This window comes from Mustela nigripes, chromosome 2, assembly GCF_022355385.1.
Source record: "Mustela nigripes isolate SB6536 chromosome 2, MUSNIG.SB6536, whole genome shotgun sequence".
Taxonomy (NCBI): domain Eukaryota; kingdom Metazoa; phylum Chordata; class Mammalia; order Carnivora; family Mustelidae; genus Mustela; species Mustela nigripes.
The window spans coordinates 98,543,607-98,560,565 of record NC_081558.1 but is presented as its reverse complement, the minus strand read 5'-3'; the positions used below and the strand labels follow the sequence as shown (position 1 = coordinate 98,560,565).

At 47.5% G+C, this 16,959-nt stretch overlaps 1 protein-coding gene across 1 annotated transcript in view; it reads right to left on the bottom strand.

Annotated features, from left to right (window-relative positions):
* The window catches only part of PDIA5 (protein disulfide isomerase family A member 5), a 91,476-nt gene that overhangs the window by 33,220 nt on the left and 41,297 nt on the right, over positions 1 to 16,959 (bottom strand). The window contains exons 8-10 of the mRNA XM_059391078.1: positions 8,164 to 8,231; positions 854 to 945; positions 692 to 763 (exon numbers count right to left, since the gene is read on the bottom strand). Of these exons, the coding sequence (XP_059247061.1) occupies positions 692 to 763; positions 854 to 945; positions 8,164 to 8,231 (232 nt within the window). The remainder of the gene's footprint in view (positions 1 to 691; positions 764 to 853; positions 946 to 8,163; positions 8,232 to 16,959) is intronic.

Genomic DNA, 16,959 nt, shown 5'->3' with positions numbered 1-16,959 from the left:
TGGCCCGAGGAGGCTGCCAGGAGAGGTGGCCCCTCCCCAGCTCCCACAGTGGGGGACACAGACTCCCCATCCAACATACCAGTCAAGGACATGCCAGTCACGTGCCTAGCATGGTGGGGGTCCAGTACGGGATACTCTGCATTATGAAGTTCTAATCACATTACAAACAAGGATCCCAAGGTTGCCATGAGGCAGCATCTGTGGGGAGTGCTCATGAATGGCAAAGCACTCCACAAATCTAAGGTATCAGAGTATTTCTTAGAAGCTTCACAGCACCTAATACAGTACAGCATTTGAAGTAAGCGTTCAATTGACAGTGCAATTTTCAGAAGGGCCTGCAGGGGAGCTTCTCTCAAAACTGACATCCTAGATGAGAAATACCCCTATCACAGGATAGACATTAAGGGGAAAAGAACTATTTGACATGCAATCACCATGGCCAGAGTCATACCAAATCCTCCTAATTCCCACATCCTAAACCCACAAAGACCCCATCTTCTCCTAGAGCTAACCCAGAAACCATCATTTGGGCAGCACAGTGGGACCTTTCCCTTCCAGGTTCTCCTTCCCAACCCTAGCCACAGCCCCAGCCCGGAGACTGGAGGCCAGCCTGAGGTCTAGCTGAGGCCCCTCCCTCTAGGCACAACCCTGCCCACCGCCCCCCCACCCCCCAGGCAACTCTCCCACTTACTTCTTCAGCCACTCCACAATGTCCTCAGCTGTGGACCCATAGTTGTCATACTGGAACAGAAACCGTCCTTTCCTGTGAAATGCGGACAGACAACATGGACTCAGCCAGGGAAAAAGCTATCCAGGAGGCAAGTGAGCATCGGAAGGGAAGCAGGGGACTTACTCGAAATAGCAGATGGTGGGGTAGCCTCGCACATTATACTCCTCCTTGATGTTTTCAAATTCCGAGGGGTAGACATTCATCCCAGCCAGCACCTAGGAGCAAGGGGAGAACAGGCCTATCCACACTCTGCCCTGCAGACACCCCCGCCTTGTCCACCTATCCCACTGCAAAGAGACCAAGGGGACAGAGCCTCACAGACTGACATGTAGCCCTGGGCAGTGGGGGAGTAAGGCAAGCCAACCCAGCTCTGGAAGACAACAGGGTCTGGGTCAGGAGCTGCCCTGTGGAGAGGCATTCTTTTTATTTGCCCTGCAGGGGGAGCTCACCCAGAGCAAAAACAAAATTCCAAGGGCTGAGGACACCTGGCCTTGCTACCAAGTTCAAACAGTTCCTACTGCCATCCAAGTATGCTTTAGCTTTCTCCTTGCCGATGTGAACTCGGACTTAACTCCTCTCCTAGGTTATAGCCACCACTCAGCCGCTCCACAACGTCCTCGCGGCCTGCCCCCCATCTGCCCACCTTGGCTTTGTGTGCAACATCCTCACACCTCACAGCTCCTGTGCAGCAATCTACCCGCTGACTCTCCTCCCTCCAGACTGTTAGAGCCCTCGCCTCTCTACTACTGTTTGTAACCATCCCCGACAGCCCAGTGGAACCACCTCCAAAGTCTGAACTTGTTCTGGCTGCAGGGTCCCCATATCCAATAGCCCTAGGTGGGAAAGGAGAATTGTAGTAGTTGGGTTACTAAATACTAAGAACAACTCAGAGTCCCTGGAGAGAAAGAAGACGGAGTGGCCAGACACGGGAGGACTGTTCCACAAAGCAAGGCAGCATAGAGGGGAGGGGAAAGGGAGTTCAGAACCACCAAGTTCTTGATTTCCCACCAAATTCTCCCAGTGACAGAAGTCACCTGAGCCTTGGGCAGTGCCATCCCTAGAGGCACCTAAACACATCTTCCCAACTATTTTAGGTATCTAGCACAATGCCTGGCATACAGAAGGAACACAATTAATGCTTACTAAATTACTGATTTTGCCCCATCTGTGGGATGCTGCAATGAGAATAAGCCTGAAATAGAACTTACTAGAAGCCCTGGGACCCTCTCATGGCCATTCTGCTCATTTCCCCAGACTGATTCAGCAACCTGTTCCAGTAATAATCGTCTACTTTATTTTTTTTTTTAAAGATTTTATTTATTTATTTGACAGAGAGAAATCACAAGTAGATGGAGAGGGAGGCAGAGAGAGAGAGAGGGAATCAGGCTCTCTGCTGAGCAGAGAGCCCGATGCGGGACTCGATCCCAGGACTCTGAGATCATGACCTGAGCTGAAGGCAGCGGCTTAACCCACTGAGCCACCCAGGCGCCCAATCGTCTACTTTAAAGTTCTGTTTTTATTCTAATTGATCTCCCTAGTGTGGGCACACATCCACCACGAGATTAATCTTCCATGTCCTCCGTGTTTGTGATATCACTTTCCCGCACAAAACCTTTCAATCCCACAGAATACAGGCTAGCATCTAACTCCACACTCAGAGACCATAGGGTCCCTATCTCATTTTTGAGTTGTTCTTTCCTACAAAACCCTTAACTGTGCACCTGCTAGGATCCCGGGAATGGGACAGTCTGACACGGCTGCACAGGGAGGAAGCTGGACTGCCAGTAGTCTAAGGGACGCGGCAGATAGGGGTATACCATCGTGACTAGGATGCTGGGGCACAGGCATCAGGGTGTTGCATTTGGGTCCTAACTCCCCACTCAGTAGATGCATTTCCTTGAATAAGTCGGCTGCCTGTGTGCCTTAGTTTCCTCAGCAGCAGCCACGTTCTGTGATTGCTGGGAGATGGTAAAGGGAAGAGATCTTCAACACTCAAGGTATCTACAGCTCTCAAAATGTGTTAGCTGTTAATGTCCACAGTAGCTGAACTATGAAACAGCCCAGATGCCCATCGATAGATGAATGGATAAAGATGTGGTACATATATACAATGGAAATCTTGTCATTTAAAATGACGTGGATGGAACTAGAGGGTATTATGCTAAGTGAAATAAGTTGATCAAAGAAAGACGATTATCATATGATCTCACTGATATGAGGAATTTAAGAAACAAAACAGGATCAGAGGGGAAGGGAGGGAAAAATAAAACAAGACGAAATCATAGGAAACCAACTAAGGGTTGCTGGAGCAGAGGGAGGGAGATGGGGTAACTGGGTGACGGGCATTAAGGAGGGCATGTGATATAATGAGGACTGGGTATTGTATAAGACTGATGAATCACTGACCTCTATCTCTATACCTAACATATCACTATGTTAGTTAATTGAATTTAAATTTTAAAAAACAAATTAATAAAAAAAGAAACGTTACCTATTTTCATTAATACTACTGAGAAGCTCTGTGATTCTGCCCAAATTTGTTGAACACATGCTGTGTTCCCCTGGCCCTTACTTTGTGTCTTCTAGTCCTATTGCTTAGGATGGCCACTCTGACCTCTCAATTTCTACCAAAAATTGATTCATCCTTAAGGTAAATCAAATTCCACCTTCCTGTGCAGCCTTTCCAAACCACCTTTGCTTGTGATGAATTTTTAATTCTCTGAGGTTTTTTTTTTAGTACTCTTGTGCCTCTTGGGGATACTTATTAACTAGGTAAATGTTTCTTAATGATTTTATCTATGTATTTGACAGAGAGAGAGAGACAGCACACAAAGCAGGGAGAGTGGCAGGCAGAGGGAGAAGCAGACTCCCTGCTGAGCAAGGAGCCTGATTCAGGGCTCTGATCCCTGTACCCCGAGATTATGAATTAAGCTGAAGTCAGATGCTTACCTGATTGTACCACCCAGGTGCCCCGAGACAAATATTTTTTGAAAAACTATGTACAAACACTTTCTGGAGTCCATAAAGCCAAATGAGGCAAAAGCTGGTCTCAGCTTAAAAATTAAGGTCACAAGTCCTGACCTAGAACCACACGAGCTTGTGCCTCACAATCCGATAGGAACAAGATGGAAGCTTCATGGAGCTGGTGCTCAGGGAAGGGTAAGACTTCCACAGACATGGAAGTGAGACAAAACAAGACGCAGGCCAAGAAACAGGGAATATGCTGGTTTAACAGGACTGTAAGACACAGAAGGGGGCAGAAAGAGAAGGGTGACAGGTTCACTGCTGAGCTCACTCTGGAAAAGGCTTTAATGCCTAAGAAACCAGGACTTTATTCAGGGGGTGCTGGAGGCTTTTCCAGCTGCATTTTGTTTTTTTTCTAAGATTTAATTTATTTTGAGAGAGAGAGACAGACAGAGAGAGCACAAGTGGGGGGAGGGGCAGAGGAGAGGGAACAGCAGACTCCCCACTGAGCAGGGCTCGATCCCAGGACCCTGGGATCACGACCTGAGCCGAAACCAAGAGCTGGATGCTCAACTGACTGCGCCACCGAGGAACCCACTGCCCCCATTTTCTTTTTTAAATATAAACAGGTCACGGTGTAAGGGGCAAGTCACGGGTCAGAGAGAGAAATCAGCAGTCCCTGGCAATCACCCTGTGTGAGCTAACCAAGCCTGACCCAGGCTGGTGGGCAGAGAGAGGACAGAGGACATGAGGGAGAGAGATGCATGAAGAGGCCCCAGCAAAAAAGCATGTTGGCAGAGGAGCCTGGGGTACTTGAGAAGAGTCATGAAAGCAAGCTGGCGGTCTGCTGGGTGGGAAGACATGGAATTTTGTTTTAGACATCCTGCATTTGGGACATAAAGGAGAAAAATTCAGACCAAGATGTCAAGCAGGGAGTCTGATACACAGTCGTGGAACTTAGGGACTCGGGCTCCATGGAGCTACATTTTGTTGAAACTGTGAACGTAGATAAAATCACTGAGGGAGAGGCCATCACAACAAGGAACACAATGCTGAGCCCTTGCTCCACCATGCTAAAAAGAAAAGAGGCTGAAAAGAGGAAGCTTGGGAGCACCCTCATTTATTGAGTGGGAGGAACGGTAAGCATAGGGCAGTGGAGGGAGTCAGTCGTGTGCATCTGTGAATTATCTGTAGGTTACAGAACTGTTTCCACATGCCAGCCATTCGCTCTTCACAACAGCCTAGTGAGGTAGACGGGGTTTGCATCATTATCCCCATTTTACAGATGGGGAAACAGAGACTCCAAGGCTATTTGCCCAAGATCTCCTAGCTGGGTAGTAAGAGCAAGCACCAGAGTCTGATCTGCCCCAGTCTGTCACCATGACGACGCCTGTCATGGTGTTTGTACCTAGACAGCCCTCACAGCCAAGGTTAACCAAAGATTCAGTGTGGACCTCAGTAACTAGCAAAGCTGGGAAGATGAGGCAGATGGGGAGAGGCTCTGAAAGTTGCTCAGAGGGGGAGCATCAACGGCTGCTGACGAGGATGTCAATTAGCAGCAGTACACAGGACAGACACCAATGAGTCAGCAGATGTTAATGACCGCCAAAGAGAGGCAGATCTGAGTCTGGAAAATGGCAATGGCTGATGAGCATCGCTGACCTGGCCTGGCTTCCATCTTAAAGACATCATCAAGTTGAATATGCCCCAAGAAATCTGTAGAGGAGGAAGGTTTCTGACCCTTGCCACAGACACGGCTTGCCGGAAAGGGTTCACAGATGAAGGAGACAAAGAGGAGATTGGAGGTGCTAGTCCAGCTTGCTTGCAGCAGTGGTGAGGGGGCAAGTGTTTGATTTCAGGGGCCTACCATCCATCTCTGCCCTTATGTGAGGACACTAAGGCATCATGCTTCTGGTCGCCCTCTTTCTGGGGAGCTATGGCTGTACCATGAGCCCCTGCCTCCAGGAGCTTCCTGCAGTAGGCTGTGTGTGTGCGGCCACATCTTTCCCCAGTTATGGAGCTGGGAAAGGCCGAGAATTTTCTGAAGGTGCTCTCCTAAGAAATGTTTTGTATAAACGTACCCCAAGCACGAAGACACAGAAGCGAGGCAATGAATGAGCTCACACAACACAGATGCCTTAGGCCAATGTAACTAACACCTGGCCAAAGCTGGGCTTGATCAGTCAGGCTCTCCAGGCACCCGGACAATCCCACTGGATTTTCTGTAATGTTGTCTAGGGAACTGGAAGGGTCACTTTCATGTTTCTGGACCTGGGCCCAGGCAGGAGAAGCATACACTGCTTGTTTGGGTTTTTTTGTTTGTTTGTTTCATTTTTTTGGAAGCAAATACCCTTAAAACAAGTAATCTTCAAGGCTAATCTTAAGAAAGAGCCTCATATGAGCCCAAGGCTAATGGGAAAGCCCTCATCCCACAAACATTCGTCCCATTTTGTCTTTGTCCTTAATAACTGATGCTCTGAATTCCCTTAAAAAGGAGGAACATCAGGGCACTTGGATGGCTCAGTCGGTTGAACATCCAAATCTTAGTTTCGGATCAAATTATGACCTCAGGGTCGTGGGACCACGTGCAGGGTCTGCTTGAGAGTCTCTCTCCCTATGCCCCTCCCTCCACTCTCTCTCTCAAATAAATAAGTAAATAAAATATTAGAAAAGGGGAACATCAGTTTTTATGTAAATGCAGAGCTTAAAATACAATGTCCCTAGGGGTGATAAGCCACACACTCATTCATTCATTCATCAACACATACGGGGCACCACTCTGAGCTTGGCCCTGTGCTTGTGCTGAAGAACTAGACACAAACCAAACAGAGCCCTAGTGTTCAAGAAGCTCACACTACATTGAGAAAATCACAATTAGTATCAACGGGTGAATGTGATCTGGAATAAAAGCGAAGATGAGCAGACCCAGCCATGCATGGCAGGGACAAGCTCTGTGGGAGCACAGGAGGGGTTGGGAAGAACACTGAGCTCAGCAGGGAGATGCACCATCAGCTGAGAATCTTCCAGATGTTGCATAAGACTGGCCCCAGGACCTCACCTGCTCTGATGGAGCTGGCAAGGCATTTGTTATTTGACTGGGGCTAGAGTTGTTTGACTTCCCCAACACCATAGAGCCAAGAAGTAGAGTCAAGGACTTTTCTAAGGGTATGTGTGGGCAGGCAGAACACTAGGTAATTAAGTCTTTTCCCCAGGCGAAATAATCGTGAAATATGCTATCTACTAAGGTCCCAAAATGCAAAGTGAAACTTCCCCCCAAGTGATGTATCTGTGCCCCAAGGCCAAACATCTCTACGCGAGTTGCTAAAAATTCATTAGTGAGAAACAAGCAGGACCTTGGTGTCGCCCCAAAATGAGGTCAAGAGAGAAAGCACCAGTTCTCTGCAACCCAATCCTGTAGCCAGACTAGCTGGCAGGGCTGTCACTATGCCCAGGTGCTGCCATGTCAACTTTTTAAATTGACTTTGAACTAATCACCAACTTAATTTGATCTGTAAATATCATGATTCAGATTTAAGACCTCAGAACTCCCTTCATGGGACTCTGGCTGGCTCCGTGAATTTTTCCATGCTCCTTGGAGGAGCCAGCAGCTCTTTCTGCTGCCACTAACAAAACAAAACCCCAAATCTCTGTGGCTCAGGATATATGCAAAACTGACCAGACCATATGGTAGAAAAGAGACAAGGTCAGCAGGTGGGGGCCACACAGAGATGACCAGGACCATCAGTGAGGGGTCCTCAGCTTGGTGAGCTCTGACTGTCCGGCTTCCCTGCCCTTCCTGCACCATCCTGGCTGCTCTTCCTTCTTGAGGACCGTTTCCTCAGTGACTCCTCTTCCCCATCCTATTCCTGAAAGGTGGGCAACCCCAAGACAACGCTGCCTCCTGTCGGATTCCCATCCCTTCACATTCTGCACCCTCTCCTTCAGAGAGCGCCCGTAAGCTTAGGTCTCCAGCTTCCTGTCTGGACTATTTCTTCCTGCTATCAGTTCCATGGTCATCCCACAGCATGGGAGCCAGAGCCTTGGCAAGCCTGGCAGGGAACTGCCCCTGAACCCGCTTGTACTTTGGGCCCACCACCCTTTACCACTGGGCTACCCAGCACCAAGAGCCTCAGCCCACCGTGGCACCTAGCCCCCATCATTCTGGAGCCCTGATGGTCTGCTAATGGCCCCTAGTCACCCAGCAATTCCACCTGTGCTTCTTGCTGGTTTCCTGGCTATTGTGTTACTGGTCTTGGTAGGACAGGCACCAGATTCTCCCGGTCTCAGCAACTCTGCAGAGTTCTTACCATCCATCAAGGACAGGTCTGGGTCACAGGCTCAGGGAACAGGGGCAGTAGCAGGAGGGGGTGGGCTCACAATTTTCAACCCCCCCCCCTGCCCTGAAGCCCTCCTCCCACAACTTTCCGGGTGAGCCAGTCAGCCCTGCCAGGCCCATGGGCCTCACTTACAAAGTGGCCTCGCAGCTGGGTGGCAGCCTTCTGGAAATGTGGCATCATCCTCTTGCACATGCTGCACCCTGGTCACGGGTGGGAGAGAAAGCAGATGCCGTTACACCAGGTACCAGGCCCCTGTCCCCTGCCCTCCCCCTGCTCCCCCTCACCCCAGGCTGACCTCCGGCTGCAAACATTCACCCAGCCTGCAGAAGGGCAGGGTCACCCCAGGGCCTGGGAACACAGAAAGAACGGGAGGCAGAGGCCCGGCTCTCCAAAGAGCTTACAGTCTCGATGGCATAAAATAGGATACATCCCAGCAGTCCCTCATCAAACATGGGCCTAAGCAAAAATAACATGGCTGGAGAAGGGCAAAGCAGGGAATAATTTAGGGCTGATCAGGAGTTCACCAGGAATTCTAGGAACCAGAATGGAGACAGGAAAGCTCAGCTAACAGCCTCCCTTCACTGCCCAGTCAGGGGCTAGGAATCAACATGAACCACATGCCATCAGGAAGAAAGTGGTCCAGCCACCGAGACGATAAGCTTTGGATTTCCACATCCCTTTTCCTTCCATCCACAAGAATAGCTGGACAGTGAGTGGAGCACCAGGCCAGGATTGGTGCACCTGAGTGCCCATCTTCCCATCATGCACTGCATGGCCCTGGACAGGTCACCTGTCCTCTCTGGCCGATGCCTCCTTCTGGCAAATGAGGAGGGTTGAAGCACACAACCTCAGGGCCCCTCCAGCTCTGACATCGGACAATCCTATGAGGTCAGCTCAGTCTTCTGTGGGGTTCTGTGGTCTACCATGGCCACACTCTTCTCCCAGGACACTGAAGGTCCCCCAAGACTTGGGGGACACAGGGCCCAGAGAGTCAGGCTCCAAAATCCACGACTACTTCCGAGTGACCTTGATTTAGAAGCTCACCGCACCCTGCATCAGTCGGAGCAGTCCACATTTCGGCACTGAGTCCCACAGGACATGAGCGCAGGTTTCTTCAGACATAAGGAATTCTGACATGACAGGCTGTTCCTCTTTCTGACAGCCGCTCTGCTGCAAAAAGGCTTTGAGATGCAACCTAAAGGCCGCAGACACCAAAGCTGCCTAGAACCCCATGTCAGGCTAGATCTCATCTCAACATGACACTGTAGGGACAGGGCCATGCGGCAGCAGGCCGACAAGCTCTAATCCATGTTAGCTAACACGCGGCAGACCTCAGGCAGAGTGATACTGATCAGAGAGGTGCTCTTCCCCACTGGACCACACACAGACACTGCAGAACTGTGAGCAGATCCAAGCTACCCCCAGGGCCTCAGGAACCTCCTCAGCACCAATTCTACTGGACCACATGTAACGCAGGCTATTCTGACATGGAGTCCCCCAAGTGCCCACAGTCTCTCCCTGACATGCCGGCCTGGCAGACCGATGGACACACACTGGACACATGCCAGCATATGAAGCGTGGGCTCAGGCTCATGCCATTAGTTCAGGGAGACTCAGGAGAGCAGGAGCTGTTGCCAGGCCAGCACGCAGCACAAGCCCACCGCTTCTGCCCTTAGGAGACATGAGAGGTACCTCTCTCCAGCAGCCTACACAGCACCACCCCCACAAGTGTCATGAAGAAAGGAACATGACATTTGCAGGGGACACTGTTCCCACTGTGGGACAGCACAGAGGCTGGACACAGGGACAACAAGGGTGCCTCAGCCAGGTGCCCGTGCTCCATGCTGGATGCCACACAGTAGGGACAACAGGCCACACAGTAGGGACAACAGGCCACACAGAAGAGTAAGAAGCTCGGCTCTGAGAGAACAGGAGACCCAGGCCTGTGCCTCCCCTTGGCCATTTGCTGCCTCTGAAAGGCTGGCCATGTGGTCTGAGCCTTAGCTTTGCCATCTGTGGAGTGGGGACAGTACCTGTCCTGCAGGCTTAAGGATAGTGCCTGACACTCAGCAGGGGCAGCACTGTGAACACAAGACCTAAATGTATGTTCCCTCTACATCTGTGGGGGGCAGGGAAGCAGAGTAATTTCAGAGGGTGAGGGGACACTCCTCCACAGTGGACAGAGGCTGTCACTCTCGGGAGGGAAAACGAATGGGGGTGGGGGGCACTTGCTTTCACCCACTCTTTACCTGGTGACTGGATGAGGGGGTGAGAGTCAGACACCCCCTGGGCCATGTTCATCTGTCAGGAGCCTAATTTATGAACTGTCCCCAGAGGGGTGGCGTCTCTCGTCCAGCTCTGACCCTCTGCAGCGGCAGTGACCTTACCCTCTGCCATGCCCTCCCAACTCCACACCCTCCCAACTCCCTGTGGGTGGAGCTCTCGGCAGTTCTGGAAGAAGAAGTTAGTGAGGTGAAGAGGTGATAGGAAGAGTAATAGGAAGCTCCAAGCCAGCCAGTTTCCAATTTAACCTCACCAAAAATAGAGATGGGACTGTGATCCCTATCTGAATTTATCTCTCAATGGATTCAACTGAGAGGCAGGGGAAGAAATAAGACTAACTGTCACTCTCAAATCCCCAAAGTTATAGTAGTCACTCTTTTATTTGCTCACTAATTCAGTCAACAAACATTCACTGAATAAGCAGTAGGTCCTGAGGACCTGGATTCCTTGTCACAAGTAGAGCCTCCCAATGCCTTAAGGTTCATTCACCCCAAACATGATCAAAGGATCAGAGTCCTAAAAGTCTTCCCACTTAGGGAACTGGTGTTTCCAGCAATAAGCTGAATTATGAAGCCATGAAGGCTTGAGTGGACTAGTATAATAAAAGCACAAGTTTGTTTCGATCAAAACAACCACAAAAAAGAGTCCTGGGGTTACCTGAGACCCAGGAGGCTGTCCAATCTGAACCCTCCAAGAACCGAACTTAACAGCTCCCAGTTTTCTCCCTCCTTCCCCAAATGCTGATTGCTCTGTGACCCCAACAAGGGGTCTAACTTCTCCTACCCCAGCTTTCCATTCCATAATAACTATGCTTGCTTCTCTGCCTGCTGTGGTGAGAAGGATGGGCCCACTGCCAGACAGCCTGGGGAAGGGCTAGGGAGAGATGGCTCGCATATTCTAATACAAACTGCTAGGGAGCTACTCTTTTAAGTGGTCTACTACTATCATTATCCTGAAACCCACACAACTGTACCATGTTCCTGCCTTGTGACACGTACTATGTACCGATATGCACTCAGCTTTAGTCTCATTTAACCAATGCCTTGAGCTCTGAAGTGTTCTGAGATGAACCATAAGAGGCCCTGTCCCCAAGGGCTGGGTAGGCAGGACAATTCCTGGGGCAACTGGCAGCTGGACCATTAATAATGTCCCTCCAAGGAGAAACAAAACGGGGGTAAGCCAACCAGTGAACATTAATGAAGAGAATGACCCAGGGTTAAAGTGCAGATCATTCTGAGCAGAGACAGCTCTAACAAGACACCAGGATCTCCCTTCTATAGGCAAGCAAGGTTTCTGAGAAGAGGATGGGTTAGAGGGATACCTGGCAATCAACAGAGGTAGCAGAAAGGCTATTGTCATGGTGAATAAACCATAGGTCCAAGTCAGGGAGAACCACCAGATCCTCCTAGAAGGACAGCCATCCAGAGAGGCATGATCACTCAGGTGGAAATGGGAGGAGTCTCTGCTCAAAGAACTTCTCAAGAAGGGGGATTTAAGACAGGCTTTCAAGAGTAAACAGACCTGAAATGAGAAGTTACGACTCACATCACAGAAATACAAAGGATCATAAGAGACTAGTATGGATGATTGGTCACCAACAAACTGGACAATCTAGAAGAAATACATAAATTCTTAGAAACATACAATCTTCAGGGCACCTGGGTGGCTCAGTGGGTTAAGCCTGTGCCTTCAGCTCAGGTCATGATCCCAGGGTCCTGGGATCAAGCCCCGCATCAGGCTCTCTGCTCAGCAGGGAGCCTGCTTCCCCCCTCTCTCTCTCTGCCAGCTACTCTGCCTTCTTGTGATCTCTCTCTCTGTCAAATAAATAAATAAAATATTTTAAAAAAAGAAACATAAAATCTTGTAAGACTAAATCAGTAAGAAACAGAAAACCAACCTGAATAGACCAATTACTAGCAATGAGACTGAATCAGTAATCAAAAACCTGTCAACAAACAAAAGTCCAGGACCAGATGGCTTCACTAATGAATCTTCCAAACATTTAAAGATTTAATACCTATTCTTCTCAAACTCTTCCAAAAAAATTAAAGAGGAGGGGAATACCAAACACATTTTATGAAGCCAAAATTATTCTGATACCAAAACCAGAGAAGGACACCAGAAAAAAGGGAAAATTATAGGCTGATATCCTTGATGAACACAGATGTAAAAATCCTCAACAAAATATTAGCAAACCAAATTCAACATTAAAAAGATCACACAACACAATCAAGTGAGATTTACTCCAGGGATGCAAGGATAGTTCAATACCTGCAAATCAATCAACATGATACACCATGTCAACAAAATGAAGGATAAAAATCATAAGATCATCCCAACAGATAAAGAAAAAGCACTCAGTAAAATTCAACTTCTGTTTATGATAAAAACCTTCAACAAAGTGGGTATAAAGAAAACATATCTCAACATAATAAAGGCTATATACAACAAACCCATAGCTAACATCATACTCAACAGGAAAAAGCTAAAAGCTATTCCTCAAAGATCAAGAACAAGACAAGTATGCCCACTCTTGCCACTTTTATTCAACACATTATTGGAAATCTTAGCCACAGTAATTCGGCAAGAAAAAGAAATGAAAGGCATCCAAATCAGAAAGGAAGAAGTAAAACTGTCACTATTTGCAGATGATATGATACTATATATAGAATACCCTAAAAACTCCACCCAAAACTGTTAGAAGTAATAAGTAAATTCAGTAAAGTCACAGGATACAAAATCAATCTACAGAAATCTGTGGCATTTCCATACACTAATAACAGACTATCAGAAAGAGAAATAAAGAAAACAATCACATTTAAAATTGCATCAAAAAGAATAATATATCTAAGAATAAACTTAACCAAGGAGGTAAAAGACCTGTACATATACTGAAGACTATAAGACATTGACAAAAGAAAGTGAAGATGGCACAAATAAATGAAAAGATATTCCACACTCATAGATTAGAAGAATTAATATTGTTAACATGTCTATACTACCCAAAGCAAACTATAGATTTCAATACCAACCCTATCAGAATTCCAATGGCATATTTCACAGAACTAGAACAAATAATTCTCAAATATTTATGAGCTGCAAAAGATCCCAAATAGTCAAAACATACGAAAGAACAACAAAGCTGGCAGGATCATGCTCCCTGATTTCAAACTATACTGCAAAGCCATAATAATCAAAACAATATGGTACTGGGATAAAAACAGATACACAGATCAAAGGAAAAGAATTGAGAGTTCAGAGGTAAACCCACACATACATAGGTAATTAATTGATAATGAAGGAGTCAAGATCATATAAAAGAGAAACAACAGGCCCTTTAATAAATGGTGTTGAGAAAACTGGACAGCCACATGCAAAAGAATGAAACTATTAGACCGCTATCTTACCCCATACACAAAATTAACTCCAGGTGGATTAGATACTTGAACACAAGACCTGAAACTATAAAATTCTCAGAAGAAAATGTAGGCAGTAAACTCCCTGACATGAATCTTAGCTAAGTGTTTGTGGCACAGACTCCAAAGGTTAGGAAAATAAAAGCAAAAATATACAAATGGGACTACTTCAAACTAAAAAGCTTCTGTACACTGAAGGAAACCATCATCAAAATGAAAAGGCAGGGGCGCCTGGGTGGCTCAGTGGGTTAAAGCCTCTGCCTTCAGCTCAGGTCATGATCCCAGGGTCCTGGGATCGAGCCCCACATCAGGCTCTCTGCTCAGCAGGGAGCCTGCTTCTCCCTCTCTCTTTCTGCCTGCCTCTCAGCCTACTTGAGATCTGTCCATCCAATAAATAAGTAAAATCTTAAAAAAAAAAAAAAAAAAAAAAAAGATAAGAAATAACAAGTGTTGGCAAAGATGTGGAGAAAAAAGAAGACTTGTACAGTGTTGGTGGGAACGTAAATTGGTGCAGCCACTATGAAAAACAGTATGGAGATCCCTCCAAAAATTAAGACTAGAACTACCATATGACCCAGCTGTTTCACTACTGGGTATTTACCTGAAGAATACAGAAACATTAATTTGAAAAGCTATATGGACCTCCACATTTAGTTCAGCATTATTTACAATAGCCAAGATATGGAAACAACTTATATAACCATCAATGGATGAATGGATAAAGAAATCTGGGATATATGTACAACAGAATACTACTCAGCTATGAAGAAGAATGAACTCTTGCCCCCTGCAACAACATGGATAGACTTTGAGGGCATTATGCTAAATGAAATAAATCAGAGGGAAAAGAAGAAAAAACTTAACTTTACTTCCATGTGGAATCTAAAAAGAAAACAAAAGTAGGGGCACCTGGATGGCTCAGTCGGTTAAAGCGGCTGCCTTCGGCTCATGTCATGATCTCAGGGTCCTGGGATCCAGCCCTGCATCGGGCTCCCTGCTCAGCAGAGAGCCTGCTTCTCCCCATCCCTCTGCCTGCCACTCTGCCTACTTGTGTTCTCTCTCTGCAAATAAATAAAAATCTTAAAAAAAAAAAGGCAAAAAAAAGCAAACTCCTAGGTACAGAGAACAGTTCAGTGGTTACCAGAGGGGAAAGGGGCTTGGGTGTGGGTGAAGGGGGTCCACTGTGGGGTGATGGATGGTAGCTAGCCTTTTGGGGGTGATCACTTTGCTGTATATGCAGAAGTCAAATTATAACTGGTATGCCTGAAACTTACATAATTAAAAAAAAAAAGAGGGGGGAGAAAGAAAATGAAAATGTGCTGTATGCCATATGTCTTCTAGGCAGAAATCCAGTCTAGGCAGGGTGATATATAATTGATTTGAGCACCTACACTGTGTCTTATGCATACTATTGAAATAGACATAGTAGTTCCAAAGTGGAAAAAACAAACCAACCAACCAAAAAACTAAACAGAACTCTAATGCCATAGCCTCTGAGCCTCATCCAAGCCACAGACAGGCTATGGCACACTGCCCTCCCACCACACATGGCCCCAGCCTTCGGGCTGTTGGTTTCCTGAAGGGCATATGTTGAACACAGAGTCACTAGGGGACTCCCATAGGCTATAATCTGAGGATTTTCAGTTAGTGGGTTGGGACCTATCAGATCACAGGGGTGGCCCAGGCGCAGTATTTGAGGCTTTGCAGAACATACTGTCAAGGACTCAATTCTGCTTGGCCTGAAAGCAGCCATAGACAAGGCATAAACAAATGAACGTGTCTATGTTCCAACAAAAGTTAACTTACCAAAAAGGTGGACAGTCCATGGGCCACAGTTTGTGGACACTTTATTAGAGGGTTATGAAATAGTAGGAAAAACCAATAACTTCTAAATGAAACAAAACAGAAAAAGAAAATAGTGTGTACTGCATCTGGCAGAGTGGATGGCAAGTAGTGAGAGTTTAAGTATGGTTTTGTAAAACTTGTTTCAGCTTATGTACTATAAGTGTACACAAATTCTGTAATTTATGTATATGTATCATTTGTGCATAAATATTATATATGTGTATAGATATATAATTTGTGTATACTTATAGCGCTAGGCTACAATGAAAAATATTTCTTTTTTTATGGCTTTTAAAAAATTTTATTCATTTATTTGTCAGAAAGAGAGCGTAAGCAGGGGGAGCAGCAGTCAGAGGTGGTAGCAAGGCTCCCTCCTGAGCAGGGAGCCCGATGTGGGACTCGATCCCAGGACCCGGGATCATGACCAGAACTGAAGGCAGACACTTCACTGACTGAGCCGAACAGGTGTCCCGAAAAATATTTTTACATGAATACTATGAAATACAGTCACAAATTCTGAAAGCCATTGCTCTGATCCAACCTTCTTTCTTTCTTTTTTTTTAAGATTCTATTTACTTATTTGACAGAGAGAGATCACAAGTAGGCAGAGAGGCAGGCAGAGAGAGAGAGAGAGAGAGGGGAGAAAGCAGGCTCCCTGCCAAGCAGAGAGCCCGATGCGGGACTCGATCCCAGGACCCTGAGATCATGACCTGAGCCGAAGGCAGAGGCTTAACCCACTGAGCCACCCAGGCGCTCCCAACCCTCTTTCTTATAGAAATAGCAACTGGGGGGCAGAGAAGTGAAGGATTTGACCAAGGTCACCCGGCTCGCTGGTGGCATAGCTGGGATTAGAACCTAGGTCTTCTGGTTGTCATCTCAACAGTCTTCCTGCTATTCCTGTGGCCTCCTGTCTCATCTAGAGACTGAACCGGAATTTGGGGCCCTTTCTTCCGTGGTCCCCATCCCCCCACGCCTCATAGGCAGTCCCAGCAGCTCTGCTGGGCGAACAGCTGCCCCGAACAGCTGCCCCAGGAGGCCAGCCAGCCTCAGCAGGGTGAGCAGCAGCAGCAGCACCTTGGAGAGGACACAGGAGGCAGGGCTCCAGGAGCACATGGCTCCGCCAGGCAGACAGCTGGGGGGGAAAAGGCTTCGGGCCCCCTGGGTGCAGGGGGGCGGGAAGGGGAGCCAGCGGGAGGATCTGGAGAGGAGACCTGTGCTGTTGCTGGGTGGAGCTCAGGGCAAGGAGGGCAGAAGAATGGATTCTAGTGAGAGACAAACTGATGCGGACAGCAGGAAGGGAGGGGCCAGGTGAAAAGGCAAAGAAGCAGAGACAGAGCAGGGTGAGGGACACACTTTGCACTTTCAGGAAGCTGAGGCGAGTTCC